General features: G+C 37.8%; 1 protein-coding gene across 3 annotated transcripts in view; it reads right to left on the bottom strand.

Annotated features, from left to right (window-relative positions):
* Window positions 1-18497, bottom strand: part of OSBPL10 (oxysterol binding protein like 10) — an 87120-nt gene that overhangs the window by 55079 nt on the left and 13544 nt on the right. For all 3 annotated transcript variants that reach the window (XM_039336325.1, XM_039336326.1, XM_039336327.1), the window contains exons 2-3: window positions 11564-11739; window positions 10923-11002 (exon numbers count right to left, since the gene is read on the bottom strand). In XM_039336325.1, coding sequence (XP_039192259.1) covers window positions 10923-11002; window positions 11564-11739 — 256 coding nt within the window. The remainder of the gene's footprint in view (window positions 1-10922; window positions 11003-11563; window positions 11740-18497) is intronic.

Genomic DNA, 18497 nt, shown 5'->3' with positions numbered 1-18497 from the left:
GCTATGAGGTGCAAAAACGGGCTGCCACTATACCTCAGGGTATGAAAACAGGCCACTGCCATGCCTTGGGGCATGAAAATGGGCCGCTACCATGCCTTGGGGTGTGAAAACAGGCTAGCACTGTGCCACGGGTTACAAAAATGACCACCGCTGCACCACGGGGCGCAGAAACAAGCTGCTTTGCCATGCAAGAATGGGGCAGGGCTAGCAAGTACCACCTGGGTCCTAGCCCCGCCCAGTTTGCAGTACACATTAGCCCCGCCCTGTTTGTGATGCAGGCAAGCCCTGCCCTGTTTGCGGCGCATATGCACTCGCAACCCCGTATGCATTTGCATGCAAGCACGAATGTAAAATGCTTTCCCCTCCTTTTTCCTCCAGCCCACCAACTGACAAAGATTGGTGACCTCTGCCCTAAACCTCCCATAAATGTGAGTTTATAATAGTTTAACTTAACTAGTCAGTTCAGAAATGGCTGGAGTAGATGGTTCAGAAGATATCTAGGCATCAAGGCATACCTGAAGGACCGCCTCTTTCCCAGAATCTTTATCTGTCCAACTTGATCTAGCAGATCAGACATGCTGCAGATCCTGTCAGCCAAGAAGTGTTGGCTGGACCTTTTCTATAATAGTCCCGTACTCTGTAGAATTTCCTCCCCTAGGAGATTAGAATGTCCCTAACCTAGTTAGGCTTTCAAGAGGCTCTAAAAACCAGGCTGCAGTCCCAAGCTTGGGGCACTGCATGGTCAAGAATCCTGTTTCCTGGCTTTATTGTTAACTGGTCAAGTAACTCAGCTGCTGTATTTGTTGATTTTGGATGTTTTTATTGTTTTTATTATTTTAACCGAGTATATTTTTTGAACAATAAGCCACCAAGTGTCATTAATTGGGATGGATGGCTATAGAAAGATAGATAGATGATAGACAGACAGACAGACAGTCAGTAGGTTAAAACTAATTCCTTAAATTGCACACATAAATCAATCAGCAGCCAGAGTCTACAAAACATATGCTATATGATTCCAATATTCAGAATTGTTGGCTGCTGCATTTTGGATTAATTATAATTTCCAGCTAGTCTTTAGCCCCAAGTATAGTGCATATCAGGAGGTCAACTGGTTGATGATAAGGGTGTAAATTATTGTAGCCAGATCCATTTGCCCTAGGTAGGATTACAAATAATTTGCTAATCAAAGCTGTTTTTAGGCCCTTGTGGCCATTGCTTACTGTTTCAACAATAGACATGATTTAGAAGGATTCCCAAGTTATGAACAAGTTCCCTGATGAAAAATGCTTGCCTGTCAAGGAACAACTCTGGCGGTGACCGATGCCCACTATATCAACATCCATTGCAATTCACGACAGTTCAGTTTTCAGCTAGACTCTGGCAGCCTCCAAGTGCTGGGTAAGAATATAACAGCATCCCCCTTGTGGCCTGGGGCATTATTGGATATCACCAGTGTACTGATGATCTCTCCCAGTGATTCCATATAGATGTTAAAGATCAGGAAAGAGAGGAATGATCCATAGAGCATCTCATACATTGGGGCCAATGAGCCAGCCTCTCATTACCCACCATCCACTGAAAAATGAGTGAAATTATGGCAAAACAACACTCAGTATTGCAGACAAATCCTATAAGATATTACTTTAATGATATCAAAAGCTGCTGAAAGGTCCAATAAGAGCTGGGGGAAAAGATAAGGGTGCATTGGCCCGATCCAAATCTTGAAAAAGATTATCTGAGAGAATGACCAATATATTGTATCCATACTGAATGCAGGACACTTCCTTTATAGTGTTGTGGGCCTGATCTACTACCACCAACTCAACAACCTTTCCATTAATGAACAGATTGGAGACAGGCCATTAATTCACCAACACTACTGGATTTAAGAATGGTGCTTTTCGGAGGGGGACTCTGGAACTCCCCCTCTAATAGTGAGATGATGACAAATTCCCCATCCAAATGGCCATCACTCCACCCATTTCCTGAACAAGCAAGGAAAGCAGGGATCCAAATAACTAAGTAAAATTGTGACAGCACCTTTCCTTTCTTCCTCAATGGTCACAGATCAAGATAATAAAATAAGCAATTGCTTGTCACTGCTTTCAGAATAGGACATTACCAAGTCCAACTCTCAGCAAAATGCTGCACAGCTGGTCACAGCAACTTGGCAGAACATCAGATGGTTACCTTTTCTAGCAACTAATTGATGGAATAAAGGAAGAGAAATAAGAATGCGTCTCTTCACTTTTCATCACAATAGAGGCCCAAACATAAGATATACCAGTGCTCAGCTGGATTTGCTTCGGGTTTTCCTCTACTGATGCTCCAGACTTCCATTTCTGGTATTCTGTTTCCTGGATGGTCTCAGTGAAGCAAAGCAACCCCCAAGATCAGCAATGAGAAAGAAGTTGCTCAGAGGATATCTGAAACCCAGTTCATCTCCTAATAGTAGATATTTACCAACAATTAAATAAAACTGCCTGTCAAAGAGCAGAGAAAATATTCAAGAACCTCCTGAAAACCAATTAGGTGAATTAGGTATTGGTCCTACTGCCCAATGGATGTTACTAGTCAAAATCTAAGGGGATCTAACCAGTGGTAGGATTCAGCCAGTTCAGTAGAACCGGTAGCTAAATTTTGCTGCATTTGGAGAACCGGCTGGCTTCCAGAAGTCCAGTCTAGCCCTCGGAGGCCTGGAGGAATCCTCCCAGGCCTAGAACAGTCTACTGGAAGTGTGTGAATACCACATCCAGAAGACTGTTCTAGGCCTCAGGGGCCTTCCAGGCCTAGAACGGCCTGCCAGATGTGCATGGATGCCACTTACAGGCCTCAGAGTCCCAGGCCTGCATCGAATAAGACAGTGGTGGCGAACCTATGGCATGCATACCAGAGGCGGCACTCAGAGCCCTCTCTGTGGGCATGTGTGCCATCGCCCCAGCCCTGCCTCTCCCCATGGCCCCCTCATCATCATCAGCCCCCCCCCGAAGAGAGTTGTCCCTGGATGTGGAGCAGTGCAGCCAAGCACATGGCAGCTGGGCAGCAGGGACAAGACTCCACCCTCGCGCCCACTTGCACGCAGATGATGAGGGGCGCGGATGGTGTGGCCACCATGGCACTGCAAGACCGCCTGAGCGATCTGCGGCGGGTCATAGAGGTGGTGGGTGGCCCGGCAGGTGGGGCGGGGGCGGGACAGAGGTGGAGTGGGCTGGGCGGAGTGATGGGGTGGGGGGCAGGGCGGTTTTTGGGCACTCGGTCCCTAAAAGGTTTGCCATCACTGGACTAAGAGAACCAGTTGTTCAGGTGTCTGAATTCCATCACTGGATCTAACCCTTGCAATAGGATAATGGAAATTCCTGGTTAACCTAACAAATGCTTGGATATGAATTAAACATGCAGAATATAAACATCTCCCAAACCTGGCAGATTTAAGTGACCCAGTACCAAAAGGTTGCTTCAGTGCCAACCCTGGGACCAGCTCAGGAAGCTCAGGAAGGGATCCTGCCAGGCAGCAGGGGGGTTAGTACACAAGTAGGAACCTAGTTGTCTCTCCAGCTCAATGTGGTAAGGCTAATATACAATATAGATAGTCTTCGACTTATGACAATTGAGTTCAAAATTTCTGTTGCTAAGGAAGGCAGTTAAGTGAGTTGTGCCTCATTTTACGGCCTTTTTGCCACAGCTGTTTAAGCAAATCACTGCAGTTGTTAAGCGAATTTGGTCACCCCATTGACTTTGTTTGTTGGAAGCCAACTAGGAAGATTACAAATAGTGATCACATGACACCTGGACAATGCAACTGTCATAAATACATGTCAATTGCCAAGCACACGAATTTTGATCACATGACCTTGGGGATGCTGCAATGGTCATAAGTGTGAAAAATGGTTGTGTCACTTTTTTTCAGTGTTATTGTAACTGGTTTCTAAGTCAAAGATTATCTCAAGCTTGAATATCCAATTGAACCATCTGTTGCAAACTACAACAAACCTTATATTTCTGAAATATGACTTGAAAACCTGTCTTAGGATGCTTCAAGCTGCATCCAAGAAGTACTCTCTATCCCTGCAAAGAAACTGGTACAATCTTTCATATTTACCAAAAATCCATATGTTTATTTTAAGTAGATAGTTTGATAGCCTGAATATAAATAATTGAACTCCTTTAATAAATCATGTTACATTTGTTATAGCTAGGCCCTCTTTCCTGCAGAAAATATTAAAACATCAATATACGCAACTAAGTTCATAAATATCTTTTTTCCATATCTATTTCTCTAGGAATTTGAATGGAAAGCATTTTTCCATGTTCACTGAGTAGGCCAGTCAACAATAATTAGTTTTAATAAAACACAGAGTCTAAACATTCTGTGGATGTTGCATAGATATATTTTAACCTTCAAGCTACATGTTCTATTTAAAGGTGTTTCTTTGGCTATCATGAAACTTCAGATTAAAAACCAAGCCCCACTACTAAATAAAATTAAGATACTGATAGGAAAAAATTACTGTAAACAGAAATATTAAAAAGCAACCTACTGGTACAGCATATTTTCTGCAAACTTAAAAAGACAGTATAGAGGAAGGGAAGAATTAATTTACATGGACTCCTTCTGTTCATGCCATGGTGGTACTGCTCTTTGAAAAAGATAATTGTTGGAGACCTGGGTTGATGATTAATCCTATCAATTTTGGGGATCAAGTTAAAAGCCCAAACATACTTTCTTGTTGTTGTTAATTGCGAAGTCGTGTCCGACCCGTCGCGACCCCATGGACAATGTTCCTCCAGGTCTTCCTGTCCTCTACCATCTTCTGGAGTCCATTTAAATTCACACCTACTGCTTCAGTGACTCCATCCAGCCATCTCATTCTCTGTCGTCCCCTTCTTCTATTGCCCTCAATCTTTCCCAGCATTAGGCTCTTCTCCAGTGAATCCTTCCTTCTCATTAGGTGGCCAAAGTACTTGAATTTCAACTTCAGGATCTGGCCTTCTAAGGAGCAGTCGGGGTTGATCTCTTCTAGGACTGACCGGTTTGAACGCCTTGCAGTCCAAGGGACTCGCAGGAGTCTTCTCCAGCACCATAGTTCAAGGCCTCAATTCTTTTGCGCTCAGCCTTTCTTATGGTCCAACTTTCACAGCCATACATTGCAACTGGGAAAACCATGGCCTGACTATACGCACTTTTGTTGGCAGGGTGATGTCTCTGCTTTTTAGTATGCTGTCTAGATTTGCCATAGCTTTCCTCCCCAGGAGCAAGCGTCTTTTAATTTCTTGGCTGCAGTCCCCATCTGAGGTGATCTTGGAGCCCAGAAAAATAAAATCTGTCACTACCTTCATTTCTTCCCCATCTATTTGCCAGGAATTGAGAGGGCCGGATGCCATGATTTTGGTTTTCTTAATGTTGAGTTTCAAGCCAACTTTTACACTCTCCTTCTTCACCCGCATCAAGAGGCTCTTTAGTTCCTCTTCACTTTCTGCCATTAGAGTGGTATCATCTGCATATCTTAGGTTGTTGATATTCCTCCCGGCAATCTTAATTCCAACTTTTGATTCATCTAGCCCTGCCTTTCTCATGATGTGCTCTGCATATAAGTTAAATAGGCAGGGCGACAGTATACAGCATTGCCAGACTCCTTTTCCAATTTTGAACCAATCAGTGGTTCCGTGTCCAGTTCTCACTGTTGCTTCTTGACCCTCATATAGGTTTCTCAAGAGACAAATGAGATGGTCTGGTACTCCCATCTCTTTAAGAACTTGCCACAATTTGTTGTGATCCACACAATCAAAGGCTTTTAGCTTTCTAGGGAAAGCTAAAAATGTCAGCTTGGCCATAAAACATTGAAGAGGACTGAGGAATGATAAGCTGGAAGAAGATTGCAGGAAATGAGCTCTTGGAAACCCAAAGAAAGCAAATCCCTAAAAAGAAACTTTATTTATGGAATGCCCCTTTGTTCTTGCATAACCTCGTTGTCCATCTAGTTCTGCCTCATTATCATAGAGATATCCTAATTGGTTGACAAACCTCAACAGACAAATCATATATTACTGTTGTTTATATCCCCCCAAAAAACTGCTACTGTATCCAGTCTCATATATATTTAAATTTGCATAAATCTGTAAGAATGGATTATAGCTCCTCCCCTCTTTAGAGTCCACCACTTTCAATAAACCAGTCTGTGCTTCAGTTTAATGTGTACTGATACCTAATTCAGATACAAGTACACATGAGTGATAGATGGTATGGATTGCCTGCAGACAGGCTGCATTCACATATTAACAAAAGTTTTAACATCCAGCATTTGTTATATCTGGCTCTGTGGCTAGTTAACTCATGAAATGATGCAAACCTATGAGAGCTGATTTCATGTATAATGCTAAATCAAAACAAATAAACCACATCATGGCTTGATGTGAATCTTTCTACTGTGGCCGGTTATTTTAAGGGATTGCCCAATACATTAGAGTAGTCAATATCACCCAATATCATTCATTTTGCCACACATTTAATTGTAACGAAGGGAAGCATCAGACACAAATATCCTATCTCATTACGTGCCTCATTCTAAAGAGTTATTGTGGATTTGCATGTATCATAAAAAGTTCTATTAAATAGAAACAAAAGATCCTTTTTATAAATGCAAATCAAAATATGGTATGATAGCACCCTTAATGAGTTTTTATTAATGACTTCCCATGAGAAATTGGAGGGCTCTGGATGATTATTATACCCCAATGCTTATTAGCAAAGAGCAACAGGATTTCAACAATGCAATTATTTGACTGCTTTGAAATACTTGGTTCTAATTTTAGCCAACATTCAGTTCTTTTACTTGCTTCAAAGACCTACAGAGAAAATTCTGGGATGAAGGTGGTAGCTTGATTCCAGTTCTCAAAAGAAATTCACTATTTTGGATAATTCTAATTTTAAAAAGGCAGGGAAAGGGGGGGGGAGAGGTTTGGGAATACCTAGACAGAAAAAGGGGAAAAAAGCAGATATGGAGAATTTTTAAAGGTTCTGGATAATTGCAAAGAAAATTTTAGGCTGCCCAAAAGTCCTCAGATCCACTCCACTTAAAATGGTTGATTGATTTCTCAATGTGGATCTGACATATTGGCAGGCTCTGAAACTCTTAAACTACTTCATACATTTAACAAGATTTCACTGAAACTCAGTTAATACAAAGAACTAAAGAGGAAGTGTAAAATTAATATTAATAATTAACAAGAATTATTTCATCTATCAGTATTTTTGTGATCTAAAGGATATCAAATATCTTTGATCATAAGGTGAAATTAATCCATAAAAATCATTATTTGATGACCCAAATAACAACAACAACAACAACAACAATAATAATAAGTAGTAGTAGTAGTAGTAGTAGTAGTAGTAGTAGTAGTAGTAGTAATAGTAGTTGGAAGGGACCTTGAAAGGGACCCTATACCATTTCAGACAAATGGCTGTCCAATCTCTTCTTAAAGACTTCCAGTGTTGGAGCATTCACCGCTTCTGGAGGCAGGTTGTTCCACTGGTTAATTGTTCTAACTGTCAGTAAATTTCTCCTTAGTTCTAGGTTACTTCTCTCTTTGATTAGTTTCCATCCATTGCTTCTTGTCCTGCCTTCACAAGCTTTGGAAAATAGCTTGACTCCCTCTTCTTTGTGGCAACCCCTGAGATATTGGAACACTGCTATCATGTCCCCCCTCGTCCTTCTCTTCGTTAAACTAGACATACCCAATTTCTGCAACCGTTCCTTATATGTTTTAGCCTCCAGTCCCCTAATCATCTTTGTTGCTCTTCTCTGTACTCTTTCTAGAGCAGTGGTTCTCAACCTGTGGGTCATGACTCCATTTGGGGTCGAACAAACGGGGGTCGCCAAACAACGCAGTCTGCCATTTTTTCCCCTTTTCCTTAGCTGTGCTACTCCCTTTTATTCTATTGGCTTTTGAAAGCCAATAGAATGGACTCTCTTGAATAGAGTCTAATTCTATTGGCTTTCAAAAGCCAATAGGAATTGTCCAGGCTGTCTCTGCCCTGCTGAGCCCGCCAAAAGTCCCATTCTGCAAACGGTGCTGCACTAGTTGAGTAGTCCTCAACTTACGACCGGTTGAGTAGTCCTCGACTTACGACCGGTTGGGAGTCACGGCATTAAAAAGGTTGAGAACCACTGGGCTAAAGGGAGATTTTGAGATGAAGGGAAATTTGATTATTAGACTTAAATATTGTTGGAAAATGATTAAAAAAATAAGGGATTAATTGGCTTAATATCAAGGAGACTTAGAAGGGAAATGAAAATTAACTATTAGGAAATAGCTTTGAATTATTGTTTAGCCCAGATAATACAGATGATGGACTTGAGACAATAAAGGATACTCCATTAATAAGTGGTGATGTATTAGGATGAGAAATAGAAAATGTTTATGAAATAAAATAAGAATATATTTAAGTAAGTAATATGTGTATTTTAATTATTATAACTTTTATGTAATGAAATAAAGGAAATTTGGGTTACTCGAATTTAAATACAATGGATATTAAAGGTTAAATTGGAATACTGCAATTAAAAATTAGGTAAAACTTAAAAACAGGATATGGATATGTATAAGCAAAAACATATTGATTAATGTTTCAACTGAGTTTGATATAATTAGAAATTTAGTAGCTTAAATATGATATAGCAACTGTTAAGGGAAATAGAGAAGGAATTTTTGATGATGTAACCTGAGATATGTACTAAAGATTCTATTATTGAACTATTGACTACCCAATCACCACGTTGCTCTCCAAATACTCAAATGTAAAACTGGAAAACCAATAAAAAATTGTTATTAAATATATATCTCAGAGGGATAGAATCAAGATCACATGAAGTGTTAATACCACTTTACAATGCCTTGGTAAGGGCACACTTGTAATATGCTTGGTCACCACGATGTAAAAAAGATGTTGAGACTCTAGAACAGTGGTTCTCAACCTTTCTAATGCCGTGACCCCATAATACAGTTTCCCATGTTGTGGTGACCCCCAACCACTTATACATCACCGGGTGCCAGGGGCATGGCCAAAGAAAAGGGGGAAAAATGGCGGACAGCCTTGTTTGGCGACCTCCGTGAAATGGTCGTTCGACCCCAAATGGGGTCCCGACCCACAGGTTGAGAACCACTGGTCTAGATTTTCAGTAGGCTGTATTTGTTGCTCTTTAATGCCCTCCGTCTTGGTATTACTTTCTTCTGCTTCTGTTGTTTTTTGAATTGTAGGTTCTTTAGTTGCATTCAGGGTTTGATTGTCTAAATTTTCAGTACACTGTACTTGTTGATCTTTAAAATCCTCTGTCTTGGTATTAATTTCTTCTGCTTCTGTTGTTTTTTGGATTATAAGTTCTTTGGTTGCAATCAGGGCTTCACTTTGTAGGTTTAAGCTGGCGCCTTTGTCTTTCAGTCTAGATTTAATTATCTCAGTAGCTTCAAGAATTTTTTCAAGTATAAGTTTATAATTAGCTGAAATTTGTTGCTGGTCCTCCTCCATTTCTGACATGGTTATAAATGGTCCTTTAGTGAAGGCTATTTATTAAACAAGAGTCAGTAAGTGTTCACCTCCACAATTCCTAGAAACCAATTTCACCGCCCAGCTGTTCTCTCAGCTTTTTATCTCTTTTAGATAATACCAATCTGATCTATGAGCAGGTCTCTTTGTCAAGAATATTCACCTGCTGTACCAAGCTTCGGCACAAGATGTCCCCGATAGCATTTAAAGTCTTTTTCAAAAACCGGGCTAGGTTTTTATCCAATTTAAGTTCTTTTCCATCTTTTTTATGAGTAGATAAGGTAGCAGGTCCCCGTGAAAGTAGGAACTTTTTGGGTCCCCAAATATCAAGAAAATGCAAATCCAATTATTTAGTTGTTCTTTTCAAGGCTTTATTTCTCCTAGATAGTCAGACGCTGCCATTTTAGAGGGTGGGAGGAAGATGTTCCCTTCCCTCTCTCCTCACAGGGGGAAGAAATTTCAAGAAGCTTTTTACAGGAAAATACTTGGGGTACAAAGAAGGTAAGATCTCACCCAATTCCTCCGCGGTGTTTTCAAAGTGCTTGTTGGTAATTTTGGCTTTGGCTGGTAGTGGCTTAGTGATGGGCCATGTTAATGGCTGGTCTTTTCCCCATCAGTTCGAAGAACTGCCCCGGATCAAATGGGAGGTCCTCTTCACGCTCGTTGCCCCTCCAGGGCAGCTTTCAACACTTTTGAGGGTCCCCCGGCAGGAGAAAACTGGACGGTGGAGAGAGTGATCATCCCGCACATCAGCCAGCACCGCGAAGAGAAGGATGAGGGGGGACATGATAGCAATGTTCCAATATCTCAGGGGCTGCCACAAAAAAGAGGGAGTCGAGCTATTCTCCAAAGCACCTGAAGGCAGGACAAGAAGCAATGGATGGAAACTAATCAAGAACCTGTCCTAGAACTAAAGAGAAACTTCCTGATAGTTAGAACAATTAACCAGTGGAACAACCTGCCTCCAGAAGCGGTGAATGCTCCAACACTGGAAGTTTTTAAGAAGAGACTAGACAGCTATTTGTCCGAAATGGTGTAGGGTTTCTTGCCTGAGGAGGGGGTTGGACTCAATGACCTCCAAGGTCCCTTCCAATTTATGATTTTTATTATGGGTATTATTATGATTATTATTATTAAGCCTCCATTAAGCTATCTTTGACTTCTAGCAACTTTATTTAATTAATTTATGTACAATTATGTCTACAATGATACAGGGATTACAAGAGAGTATACAGGGAGCATTACAGCATTTTTATTCTGTGGAAGTGAAACATTAATATTGAAACCCTGTAAACGTAACTATTTAATTGGGTTTTATTATTATTTCACTTCCCCTAACATCACGGAACTAAGTTATTTCTCATCCAGTAACTTTTACCTTCACATTATTTTCTGTGTGGTACTTGGCACAAGATCGAAGTTGAGTCACCCAATACTGTCTCTCCTTTGTATCACCAGCTAGAAATAAGCACACACAAAATAATCTGTAACATAGTTTAAAAGCATATTAAAAACAATTTGTTGCTTTGAAAACTTTCTGTTCTTAAATGCCCATGCTAAAATTAAGATATTCTGAGGAGTGAAAATTGATTTGTCTATCTTGCTTTTAAAACTAAGGTATATAAATTAATCCCAATATATCACAATACTTACTTACAATTTAAATACATATTGATAGATCAAGAAGTCTATCTTTCTGTAAACAAACATGCCCCACAATATGAAATGTACAATTCAGGGAATTCTATAAAATATTCTCATAGTTGACTAATTTGCACTTAATTAAATCAACAGACTTTCAATACCTTTTTCAGTCTTGAAAGATTTAATTCTAAATAAATTTTCTTACAATACAAATATAAATCTCATGCCAATGTACTAATTTGTATATGAACATTAATAGGGGAAATGCAGAGCCTTACTTTAATTTTATACAAATCAGCTAAAGTGTTTACCACAATTAACATAATTTGAAAATCATATTTTATTAAGGGAACTACACCCTAAAGAATACTATACCTCTAAGTTTATACATTTCTCCATTAGTAGAATATACCACCAACATGTTTGGTGCTTCATCACTGAGAGAAACTATAGCTCCAGCTAAAGATAAGATTCCTCGAGGCTTCTGGTTTTTACTCTGCTCATTTACAAAATACTGTAAAATTCCAGTCTCAAAGTCCAGTATAAAATACCTGTTAATTAAAGAAAATAAAGATACATAAATTACTTTTCTATGGAGAATTTATTTTGAAACTCAGAAAAATAAAAATCTAAAACTAATACATGTAAGAAGTGAAGCTAATCCATATATATTGTTGACAAATTAAAATTCGTCATTGTTCAGTAAGAAATTTAAGACTGAAAAATAAAATATTCTTGAAATATGTAGAAAGGGAGAAATGATCTTGAGGTTACTCACTAGAATGATTTAATATCAAAAAATACAAGGTACTGTCTTAAGATTAAAGTACTGTATAATTGATAGATGGTAGTCTCTATCCCTTGAGATTAAAGGGACACAAGACAGAAAATAAACTAAAACTCTAAACTGCAACCATCATAAATATGAACCAGTTGCCAAGCATTTGAATTTTGATCACGTGACCATGGGGGATGTTACAATGGTCGTAAGTGTGAAAAACTTTCACTTTTTCAGTGCTGTAACTTTGAACGATCACTAAATGAACTATTGTAAATTGAGGACTACCTGTATATATGACACCTTTGAGTTTCCAATGCATTTAATAACTGTGGTGAGAAAAGTTGTAAAATGGGGCAGTCACTTAAATGTTTCACTTAGCAACATAAATTTTGGGCTCAATTGTGTATCATAACTTGGGGACTACCTGTATTACACTGAGTTTACAATACTTTTTGATGGAGGCAAGTTTTCAGGAACTAAAATAGTTAATTGGCAACTTCAGCCAAGTCAGTCATTTTTGTACTGATGAAATCTGTCACACAAATGTAATGAAAATTCCATTATCACAAATGAGTTTATCTACTGCTTCAAACATTTTAATCTCTCAGAATTCCAATTAAAACAATTGAATAGCTTGCAGATGTTGCAAGTTAGTTTCCACTGAAATTAGCTGATTGTAATTAACACACCTTGATTTTTATGAAGAAAAGGTATAACTAGTTTTAGTATGTGCTCTTTTTAAATTTTCACTTCTGTTCATACTATTTCAAAACCAAAATATTAAATACATTTTCAACTGGGAAAAGATTTTTGTTCTGCTTTTTTGGGGGGGGTGACTTTCTTCTCATTTTTACACATTTTCCTGATAATAAATTCAATGAATCAAACATGAGATATACTGAATGTGACCTTAGCAACACAGCTTTATTATGAAAAATCAGCATTTTAACTTATGCCTTACTCAACAAATACAAGCCGTAGGAGCAGATCTCGGCACAGCAAAACTGGAAATGATAATTGTATCCATTGTTAAAAAAATAAGATTAAATAAAAAATTAAATATCAAATTGAAAAACTGCCACTGCTTATAATAAAATACTTAACTTTTCTAAACCACAAATTAGGATTATATAAATGCATTTTTCTTCAACAAGTATAAGCATTACACCACTTATTGCTACTCAAAAAGATACAACATCAGAAATTAAATATTTTATTTATTCTCAGTTTGATGCCTTTATAAACACTAATCAAGTCCCAATGTTTTCCTCTTATGTTGCTGAGAGTTTCAGAGATCAACAAATGGTAACATACCTACATATACATACATACTGTACAAAAATCACATCATAATTTTCACTCAGATCATAAGTATCAAAACACTTCCTCATCTAGGAAGTATTCATCTGCAAATATACACATTCACATGTTCTCAAAGGCCAGAGAAAAATAGTAGTTTGGTGAGGCATCTGACAAATACACAGTTCCCTTCTGTAAGACTCCTGGGTCTTTCTGCCCTTCCATCCTCAGTCCTGCCCCTAAATCCTCTGACATTGCTCCAAGGCCCTGCTTCTACTGCTTTGCAGCACCTCTACCCTACAACCTCTGCAACTTCCAATTCTGCTCATAAACAAGAAATATGGCTCTGCCTGTACAAGTCATTAAAAATTTTCAACTCCATTTTCAATCCCCCAAAAGAATTGCAATCTATAGTTTGGGAACCCCTGATCCAAACTATTCCAGTTTGCCTTCGGTCTATGTTTGAACCTGGTACAAATCATAGTAAGTCAAAACTTATTCATGGGATGCATTTGCATGTTTACTAAGGTTTTGTTATGTATTGAACAAATTGGTTTGCCTATTTTAAGGACTAAGCTATTATGATTTGTTCTTGGTTTATACTACTGTAAAGCTTCCTTTCACCATTCGGTCTGCCCCACTCTACTAAGACAGAAATGATGTAAGCAGCTATTGCCTTCATTATTTATTACAGCACTTTCTTTTCCACCCTTCTACCAAGTTATGAGTTTAAAACCAAAAGAAGGAGCATTCTTTCTCCTTTCTGCTACCTGAGAAACATTAGGACCCAATGTATCTGATAATCAGCGGGAATCTGTCTGCAGAAGCCAAGCCTTCTGAGCACACTGACAGATTATGAAACCTTTCCCTAAATCAAAAAATGGCACAAGAAATATCCATATAAAATAATATGTAATTGCTGAGAAACCACAAAGCAGCAAAGGAATCATGGGGGATTTTAGGCCTAAAGGCTTAGGATACAAAAAGCAAGTGTGAACCAAGAAACACTAGGGTAAAATGCTCCAAATTCATACTGTGCTTCATAGTATGGATTTGAGTTCTTCATATTGCCTTGAAACAAATCAGGTGAGGCTTGAGCACATGCAAAGTAGAATCATCAAATATACCATCTAATTTTAACTCACTTTCTCTAGAAATCTGAGTGTATTGGATTGCTTTCTGAATTGTGGAAAAACCTAACCCTATAATTTTCATCTTAAATTCTAATTTTCTCACAACTAGCAGCAGTTTCCTATTTAAGATTTTTTTTTCTTGCTATTCAATCTCAAAGGGAGAGATTTACTTTCCTAAACTGAGAATCAGAGGTCAACTCTGAATTATTACTAAACCAATTTAAATCTCTGGACCTTATAAGATGGAGGTGCCTACTACAAGAACAATGTAAGAATCCAGCCGTTTTCTATACATATTATGATCAAAATAGTTCTCAGAAATCATATGCTATTTGTTCAGGTAGAACTTGCTTAATGACTTTTAATAAAATTCAAAGTTATGCCAACACTCAATGAGGGGTATTTTTGACCAGTCCTCATAGTTACAGTCATTGTAGTATCCCTATGGTGACATGATCACAATCTGTGTACTTGGCAAGTGACTCACAATTATATTGCAATATCTTGCAGTCATCTGCTCACCATTTGTAACCTTCACTTCCATCAAAGTGCAAAGTCAATGTGGAAGTTGGCAAGATGTCACAAATGGGGACCATGTGATGTTGCATTTTACAACAGCACAGGATTCAATTAGTGATGGCAGCCATAAGTGCTAGAACTGCCACTGCTAAACAGCACAGTCATGTGATGTTGCACTTTACAATCACAATGCTTAGTGATAGAAAATCTAGTTCTGAATATTAAATAAGGACTATCTGTATTGTAAAAGAAAAGCAAGGATTATCAACTTAATTCCCTTTCATTTAAAGACTGGATGCTCAGCCAGACTCTGAAAAGACTATGATACCAACAAAAATTAACTCTGAGTCATAGCCCAAACAACAGAGAAAGCAGAGAACTTTAGCATCTCAAAACTATATCATATTTTAGATTACATTTTAAATAAATGAGAAAATGTATGATAGAAATAATTTAATACCATAAAATACAGAAATGCAATAAGGACCCAGTTAAGGCTCCACAAATTCATGTATTTATTTTCCAAGTTGAAATTGCCTTAATATAAGCCAACACAAAACTAGCAGAAAGAAGAAAAATGGGAACAGTATGGAATATTTACAGCAACATTATCAGTCAATCCTTGACCCTTCTTCATGATAATGCTCATGACAGGTAAATTACTAAATGAAGATCATAACACTATTAAATTCAACATATATACCAATATGCAATTGCCCCCAAAGTCCAACACCTTCATGTTTGGCCTAATAAAGCGAACTTCATAAAATTAGGGGATAGGTTAACTAAAAAATAAAAATGAAAGGAGGAGTCAACAGTATCAGCCAAATGAGATGGCCAAGATGGCCAAATATTTTGGAGATAATTAACATCCCCCCAAAATAATTGGCTTAGTTAGAATATATGCTTTTAAAAAGGAAAAGCCCAGGAAAATAAGAATCAGGTGAGCTCTAAAAACTGAGAAAGTTTCTTTCAAAAATTGAAGTGGTGCCCAAATGAAAATAAAAATGAGCATAAACATTGAAAAAAATGCAAATAATCAATAAATTGTGCACTGAAGAGCAAAGAACATTGAGACATCAAAACATTCATTAAATATATTTGAGACAGGAAATGCAGAAACAATACGTTCTTTTTTTTCTGAACTTGCCGCTTTGGATCTAGTACATTACAGTATTGTATGTCCAAGTCTGGGCTGTCTTTTTAAGAAGAATGATAAATAAAGGTAATAAAAGATTAATCTATAAATATAACAAAAAATTAAAAATAAATCTATCGGGCAAAACTATACAATTTATCCTTGGCATCTATTCCAAGGATTGTAAAATAACCAATGTTATTTTTGGTTTTGAACCATGATGAAAATGAGTAACATGGTTCATTTTAGGATACTTTTTGTCTCATTAACCTTTTCAAGAGAATCAAAGCAGTTAGTAGATATAGATAATCTAATCATGTATACTATATATTTGGACATTCAAAAGTCTTTCATAAAGTCTTCTCCATAACAAATTCAATAATGATGGGAAAAGATTCTTTTGTAAATGAAATAAAGAAATAATGTTTCTTTATCTACTTGGGTGTAATCTTTTAAACCAGAATTTGCTTAAAAGTCTCTTTTAAAGTCTATACTGCAAGTAATGACCTTTCCAATTCAAATCCTCATCAGAAAATCATCAGAGTTGCTTTGTCCTTATAAAAGGACAAACTCAATAATACAGAAAGCTTTCTTCCAATATTTTGTTTTTAAGTGATCCATAATAATCAGCACAAGCAGCAAATTATATCCTAAACAAAAGTTATATAACGTTGCCCCTGCAAAGTCATGATTGCCAGATTTGTATACATTATCTGTTACTTGTATTTAATTTTGTCCCTTAAAATAAAATATGCGTTGACTAGACCTGCAGTTGGAAAAAAAAATCCAATGGATTCACTTTCCTCAATGATAAATACGTTGCCATCTCAAAATTACTATAGCGCTAGTAGAAAACCTTTTCTTCTGTATATTTGACCTTTTTTATAGTTTGCTGTGCAATAAAAATTAAACTGAATTATTTTAAAGAAAAAAGCCTAACTAATTTGCTACTTGTTAAATAAAGTACATACACACATGGGCTAGAAAAGAATGTTCGCTGAGAGAATTATTAAACATTTTTGGAACTAACCCTTCTGTTATATACCAGAAATATCGTAAAACATTTTAAACTCAGTTCCAGCTAAAATTGCATTGGTAATCTGTTTTTCCCCGTACCTTTGGCATTCATTCTTGATTTTAGCGATATTCTACTACAGCAAGAATTATTTACTTATCAGATTTATATGGGCATTTATCTGTAATATATGATGCTGGGCGATTTACAATATTAAAGTGTAAAAACTTAAAAACCATAGCAATCAGGAAATCAACATTCAACATAATCACAAAAAGGTAATCAAACATCTGGGGCCAGCACCAATGGGACCAGCCTGATCTTGGGAGGGATGATATTCTAAAGGGCAGGGGCAATGACAGAAAAAGCTCTCCTTCTGGGCCCGCCAGCCAACACTGCTTGCCAGACAGACTTAGAGCATGTCCCTCTTGCCTGACTACAGGCAATCTTTGCTTAACAACCATTTGTTCAGCAGTGATGAACAAAGGGACTTATGCCCAAAGCTATGGCCATTACAGCATCGATAACATAATGAAAATTCAGGCACTTAGCAGTCAGCCCGCACTTATGATTGCAAAGTCATAAATTCCCTCATCCACCTATCTCTGCCATCTATGTTCTTATACTCTTGGAAAATTCCAATAGCATAGTGAAAAGCAGCAGCTGTGCCCCACAAAAGGACAAACATCAGCCCAATCTTGTTTGAGAATTGGGGTAATTTAGAGCAGCATGCCCCATTCCCAGCAATTCCAGGATGGAAAAGCAGAAAGCAGGCAAACCACAGGGATGGGAAGGCCATTAAAGTTGCTGTAATCTCAGCCTTTCCCCATGCATGACAATGGCAACAGAACCATCCCCACCAGCACCTTTCCTCATAAGCATTGTGCAACACTCTCTTCAGACTTTGCCTGTCCCCACTATTAGGGCTGTATTTTTCCCTCTCCCCACCTACTCCACTTAGGTTCTATCTACTTGCAGTTGCTGGAGAGGTCAGCTGGTGGGGGGGCTCTTTTGTCCTGGTGGCCCCACTATCCAACAAGCCAACAGTTACAAAGGAATAAAAATATCTAGAGTGTGATTATTAAACAAGCACTATCTGCATAAACTATTATACATTACACTATAATATACATATTGCAATTATTTTGGATGAAGAAAACAAAATATTGATATTATTCAGTTAAATGTTCCTATAACTCTCTAAGTTCAACACATCCGATTTAAGTTTTATTTTGCTTTCAAAATAAAACTTTGTAACTTTAGTCCAATCAGATTTCTGACCCATGGAATCAAAGTGTTACTACTATTATTGTTGTTTTACATACAAAAGACAAAACTTGCCAATAAAAATATAATCTACAGTACTTGAAGGTGCAGACATAGGCTTAGTTCAGGCAATACAGCATCAATGTTTGAATAATTAT

This window comes from Crotalus tigris, unplaced genomic scaffold (assembly GCF_016545835.1).
Source record: "Crotalus tigris isolate CLP2741 ecotype Arizona unplaced genomic scaffold, ASM1654583v1 scf7180000017666.27876245, whole genome shotgun sequence".
Classification (NCBI taxonomy): domain Eukaryota; kingdom Metazoa; phylum Chordata; class Lepidosauria; order Squamata; family Viperidae; genus Crotalus; species Crotalus tigris.
This window is presented reverse-complemented; position numbering and strand designations above follow the sequence as displayed.